Below are 6,447 nucleotides of genomic sequence, written 5' to 3'. Positions count from 1 at the left end.
GCACATCCCCTGTGGGGGGGGTGCGGGAGGCAGCTGGTTGATGTTTCTCTCTCATCTGGCTCTCTATATCTCTCCCTTTCTCTCTGTAAAAAATAAATAAAACATATTTAAAAAAAAAAAAAATATATATATATATATATATATATATATATATATATATATATATATTATTGATTTTTTACAGAGAGAAAGAGAGAGGGATAGAGAGTTAGAAACATCAATGAGAGAGAATCATTGATCAGCTGCCTCTTGCTCACCTCCTACTGGGGATGTGCCCGCAACCAAGGTACATGCCCCTGATCGAACCCAGGATCTTTCAGTCTGCAGGCTGACGCTCTATCCACTGAGCCAAACTGGTTTCGGCTTTTTTATTTTATTTTATTTTTTTATTTCTCAAAGTGTCAGCCCTTGTGTAAGTCTCTGGAAAAAACAACTCTTAGATTTCTTTATTATACCTATGTGGTTTATAATAGGACAGAGATATAATATGTTTATTTCAGCCAAATTATAAAGTAAACCTACAAACAAAAAACACTTGACATTCACTGAGACACATATTTGTAAAGAAGAAAGTTAACAGTAATCAGCACAAATATAATAAGTTATAAAGATTTGTTAACATTTTAATTTTAATGGGGAGGGGGGAAGATAACCAGAATACAAAAATACTTTTAAAATACAGCATCATTTCCACAGCACATGAAAACATTTCCATAAAAAAATTAACAATTTCCACTTAGACATTTCATTTTTTTCAACCCTCTCTGAATTTATATTCTGAAATCTTGATGGTCTCATTTCATGGATCCACAAAGATCAGGCCTGTCACAAGTAATTAAAAGGAGCGCTTCCTGTTAGAGAGAGCACTTCAGGCTAATATTTAATCTCAATTGGCAACAAGTTCAGTGCAAATAAAATTATATTTAGCAGCGTTGAAAATTCCTGGTGGGGAGGCGTTTACCTCTTAACCCTCACTGTTTCCCCAGAGAGAAATAATTTTTCTCCTCCCTGTGAGTGTGGACCCTGGCCATTCAAACCTACTGAGAACGGCTACTGCTAATTCTGCTGTCTGTAACACAGGGAGCTTCCGCGAAAGCTGGTTTCAATCACGAGGCACATGAGCCACCAGTGTTTACATTTGGAAAGTTTCCCTTAGGTTGATTTACAGGTACAAACAAAACAAACAAACAAAAAAAAAAAAACAGAGCCTGAATATCAGTCATAACTGGATCTTACCCAACAACTTCTCTGATCATGGAGAAGAAACCCAAAGGAGGCACTAATCATTTCATACATTAGCTTCCAAAGGAAAACCAGGACAGAGCTGAGGCATCTCTTTAAATCAAATCCTACTCTCTGATAATACATTTATCTCACTGATTTGAATGGGAAAAGGAAGAGGGAGGAAAGCAGTTATGGACGGAGCGTGTGGGGGAAGGGAAAACGGGAGGGAGGGAAGGAGGGAGAGAGGAGAAAAAGAATGAATAAAGAAAAAGATTTTTTTAAAGAATGAAAAAAAAGAAAAGAAAAGTGGGGCCATCTGATTTCAAATCTGGAGCTTTCCACCCTCAGCCAAATCATTCTCCAAATGAACAGAAGCCAGAGCACTAACAGCCAGAGAGGATTCTGTTTGAGCCTCGTCAATTCCTGGAAGTGCCTTCCTTCTTGTTAGACAGCTGTTCCCTCTCTGGCCAAGGCCTGGTAACTGCCCCTCGGGAGAACAATGTGGCTTTCTGTGCTCAGATGGGAGGAAGAGGAAGACACCTGCTGCTTGTAAGCACCGGGCTCTGCCCCTTGTAGAGGTCTCCCTGGCCCAAGGTCGTGAGCTGTCAGAAGCTTGAATCATCCCTGAGATCCACAATGTGCTGACAAAACACCCAGGCAGGTCAATACTGGGTAGGCCATCCCTCTCAGTCTCTCTCTTGACCAGTTCCTCAGCAGTTTTTCTTTGCTACAGGATGGAGGTGCAGTGGCTGTGTGTCGGAGAGAGGGGCCCACCTCAATCACTGTACTCCTCTCTTTCCCTCGGAGTGGGGAATTTCTCATACTGGTTGGCCAACTTCCACTTGTTGTGCTGACTTTTGAGAAGCGCCGCGAGGGAAGTCTTGCGGGTGACGTGTCTGGATACGTCTCGGCTCTTGGCCTTCCTGGTGGGGGAAGAGCTTCGGACCAAGGGAAAGACGGGGAAGATTGGCTTGCCCCGAGGGGCTCCCAGGAGCTGCCATACCTCCCCGGAGGTGTTACTGGTCAGATACTGCCAAGGCTTCTTCCCACTGCTGTCCCGGACGTTCACCCGGGAAGCCAGCCTTTGCACCAGCAGCTTCATGACCCCCTGGTGGCCGTGGATGGCTGCGAGGTGCAGCGGGGTGTACCCGCCGCTGGACTTCACGTTCACGTCGAGGGCAACCCCTGCCTTCTGGGCACTGCCCACGAAGTCCTGCAGGGCCCTGAGGTCCCCGTGCTTGGCGATCCAGTGCAGAGCGGTGTACCCAGTCAGGAAGTCCTTGTGCAAAGCCAGCTGCGGGTCCTCCCAGAGCAAGGCCAGCACGTGAATCCAGGAGCCGGTGGCAAGCTTCACCATCCACTGGTGCTCCCGGGCATCCAGGGGGACCACAGATGGCCTGTGCTCGGGCCTGTGCGGGACCAAGGCTGCAGCAGGCGCCTGCCTGCCTGGGGCCCACGCGCTGGGTAGCCGACCCCTCACAGCAACAGCAGCCTTCAGGTCAGCAGGGCTTGGTGTCAACGCAGCATCCAGCCTGGGGCTTGACGCCGTTGTTCCTGCCCTGGAGGATCTCCTGGACCGTGGTGGGCGCCGACTCCTTTTCAGCAAGTCCTCCTCCAGACCCTCCTCATCGGAGGAGGACAATCTGGCTCTCCCCGCCCGAGAGCTCATCCTGAAGGATCTCCTGAACCTGGGAGCCGGCCAGGGCAAAGGCTCCTGGGGCTGGCGGGCGGCGAGACCATTGGCCCCAGCTGGCACCGGCTGAGAGGCGTGCCCATCCCCTCTGTGTCTGAGGCCTGGAGGGCTCCCAGTGCAGCCGCCCTCCTTCGGGGCAAGGCCGCCAGCTGACCTCCTGAGCTCTCTCCAATCTGGGGTCCCTAGGGCGCCGCCGGGCAGCCCCTCCTCGGAACCCCCCGGGGACTCTTTGGGCCCACTGCTGCTCTCCTCGCTGCTGTGGCTGTTCTGGTCCACAAAGTCATCCAGTTCTTGGAGGGACAGCTGGGAACGGATGCTGCGGAAGACCGCCAACGGGGGGTTCCCGGGGCAGGATTCGGGGACAGCCGGGTAGAGCGAATGAGGGGAACCAGGAGGGTCCGAAGGCGCTGACTTCGCTTCTGGGACCCCGAAGCCCAGCTCCAAGGGGAAGTTCTCTGACAGCACCGACCAGGCTCTGGTGGGGCCCTGGTCCCGGGCCTCGGGCGTGTGGGGGTGCCTGGCCACCCATTCCCGGGTGCGTTGCTGCTGCTGCTGCAGCTGCCGCCGCTGCTGCTTGGAGTGGTGGTGCAGGTCGCCCGGGGTCAGCAGCTCCGGCGGGTCTCCGGGGGGAGGAGGAGGAGAGCTGGGCCGGAGGGCCGGCGGGGAGGCCGCGCTGCCAGCAGCCTCGACGGTTGCAGGAGGCGAGCGGGGCGCTGCGGTCACGGTCACGGTCACGGGCGCGGGCGCGGACTCGGCGGGAGCGCCTCCCCGCTCTGGGCCGGGGGCCCCGCGGTCACCGGGGGCAGCGGGAGCCCGCGCCGGCTCCTCCCCGGCGGTGACGGAGGCGGTGGCGGTGGCGGGGTTCGGGAGCGCTCCTCCGGCCGGCGGCTGGCCCGGGAGCCCCTCCAGGCCGTTCTGGAGGCATTCCCAGCAGCAGCGGCCCTGCGCCTCCGCCGCCGCGCATCTCGCTCCGACCTGGGCAGCGGGCACCGCGGGCACCGGCGCCCGGTGATCGGAGCCGCCGCCGCGTCTCCGGCCGCCGCCGCCTCCCCGGGCCGCCTCCCGGGCGGAGAGTCCATTGCAACCTGGATCAGCTGCCGCCGGGGCTGCGGCACCTGCTGGCTCCTCCTCCTCCTCCTGCTCCTCCTGCTCCTGCTCCTCCTGCTCCGGCCGATGCCGCCGCCCGGGCGGCCGCGCGCGGGGCGGGGCGCGGGCCGCAGCTCCCCCCGCAGGGCCGGCGGCGGCGGGCGGGCCCCGGGGCCGCTGCAGCCCCTCCTCCCCCAGCAGGTCCCGGTACCGCTTCTTGAGGACCACGCACTTGGTGCCGTCGGGGTCCTGGCGCACGGCGGCCACCGAGTTGACGAAGCCCTTGAAGAGCTCGCGGCGGCGCTGGTGCTGCGCGGGGGACGCGCCGGGGTCGCGCAGGAAGCCCTTGAAGTGGCTCAGCAAGGCGGCGTTGGTCACCCGGCCCCCGGCCTGGCACAGGAAGTCCAGGAGCGCCTCCTGGCTCAGCTCCCGGGCCATCGCTGCTGCCGGGGCGCCCCCGGGTCCCCCGGTGTCCGTCTGGCTCCCTCCCCGAGCTCTCCGAACCTCGGCCTGTCCAGTGGCACCTGCACCCGGGGCGGCGCCACCGTCTCCATCAGCCGCAGACGCCGAGCGCGCCAAAGGGCCGCGGGTCTCCAGGGGAGGAGCCCCTCCCGACCCCGGCTGAGTCCCCGCACGAGCCCTCTCTCCCCCGGGTGGGAGAGGGCGGCTGCAGGGCCTCTGGCGCCGGGAGCCCCGGCAGCAGCGGACGTTCCCCGGGCAGGTCGGAGTCGGTTTCACCTGCGCCCTGGTGACGCCTCCTGCCTGGCCCTGGGGGCTGGGCCCGGCCCGCCTCCTCCGCCTCCTGTCCCTCCGCCCTCTGAGGTCTCCCCACCCGTGCCACCCGGCCCGGTGAGTCAGGCCCGTGCGGCCCGGGAGAGAGCCTGGGTGCGGGCGGGAGCCGCGGGCGCTGGCCGCGGACCGCTCCTGGCCCGGGAGACGCCAGGCAGGCAGGTAAGCGGACCGGCCTCTCCTCCTGGTCTCAGCCACGCAGGAAACGAAAGCCACGGAAGACCCGTCCCTGGCCTCTCCGGGAGCTGCCTAAGTCACGGCTGAAGCCGATGGGTGGCGGGGAAGGTGCTTATTAACCCACATTCCGCGGTCTCTCTAAGAGGTGCCTGCCTCTCTCTCTTCATCCGGGCGGTGGGGTGGTAATTTCAGGTTCCCTGCGGGTCCGGGGAGAGGGGGTGGCGGGGGGAGGACTCACTCTGCATCCCAAACAACCTCTCCGCGTCAGGAGAGGCAGCCCAGGCGCCCGCACCCAAGTCTGTGCTGAAAGGAAGGTCCCTGTGCAGGTTCCAGGGGGGTTTCGGCCTTGCCTTTTCCTTTGTGATTGCTTCGGATTCAGGTGCAAGGAAAATCAGTTTGCCAGTCCATTATCCCACCAGCTAAAATGATCAGGGGTTATGCCTTGTTAAGGTATTGGATTGGATGCCAGGTGTTCCTTCGTTTGTATTTACCCTCACATTTGTGAACCAAAGGGACTTTTGGGCTTGTCTTTTGTGTGGGCTTAAGTGAAGTTGTCTTTCTCCTCTGAATGTAAGTTCCCTACCCCCCTCCGCCCCCCCCCCCCCACACACACACAGATCCAGCGTGTTGAGCATGTCACAGAGTAGCCTGACTTGACCTGAGCCTTAGAATGTCTCTAGATTCTCATTCTCATTCAGAGTCCATGTGTAGCTAGAGGTGCCTTTTTCACCGGCCTCTTCCAGACAGCAGAATTTAACGCTTTTCCCGGCAGCAGCTTTCTCCCTTCATTTTATCGGTGAATTTGTACGTCCTGCTCTTTCTTTTATTGAGGTCCTTGAGTAGAGGTCCTGTTTCTTTATCAGTCCTGTTTACATTCCCAAGATGCTTTGTCTTATCTACTCACCTATCTGGCTCCATGCCCTCCCCCACTCCTCTTAGCTGTCTTTGCATTTCTTTCCCCGTCATGATAACCCCAAATGTCACAGCAAGACTATTTCTTAAAATCCTGTCAGCTCTATTTCCAATTGTAAAGTCTTTCTTCTCCCCTGCCTTGCCATTTGCCACTCTTCTTTCTATACTAACCCTCATCTTTCACTTTCCTTCTTTTCTTGGCCCTTCCTCACTGTGTCATGAGTCCATGTCCTTTCTGCCAAGGGAGGGTCTTGAAAGTTGGCCCCACAGTTGTCAATCTTCGTGATGGCCACGTAGGTCACGTTAACTGCCATTTATTTTAAGTCCCCAACAGTAACTGATATTTTTCTGTGAATGAATTGGAATCTTTGGCTTTGTTATCTATGTCAGAAAGGAGAAGTGGGAAATATTTTTGGCATTTTCTAGATTTAAACCCAATCCTGGGCTGAGAGGGGTTTCCACTAGGTGGAACATTAGCTTCAAGCTTTTCAGGAAGGTCATTAATATAAAGATTTTTGTATTAAACTCCAGCTTCTTTTTGTGTTTATTTCCTGGTGTTGCATCTT

General features: G+C 56.7%; 1 protein-coding gene across 1 annotated transcript; it reads right to left on the bottom strand.

Moving 5' to 3' along the window:
* Nucleotides 1-457: 457 nt before the first annotated feature.
* Nucleotides 458-4,581, bottom strand: SOWAHB (sosondowah ankyrin repeat domain family member B). The gene has a single exon (XM_084881541.1). The coding sequence runs from the start codon at nucleotides 4,439-4,441 to the stop codon at nucleotides 2,000-2,002; it is 2,442 nt and encodes an 813-aa protein (XP_084737667.1). The 5' UTR covers nucleotides 4,442-4,581; the 3' UTR covers nucleotides 458-1,999.
* Nucleotides 4,582-6,447: the final 1,866 nt, after the last annotated feature.

This window comes from Pipistrellus hanaki (genome assembly GCF_964339955.1).
Source record: "Pipistrellus hanaki genome assembly, chromosome: 1".
Lineage (NCBI taxonomy): Eukaryota > Metazoa > Chordata > Mammalia > Chiroptera > Vespertilionidae > Pipistrellus > Pipistrellus hanaki.
This window is presented reverse-complemented; position numbering and strand designations above follow the sequence as displayed.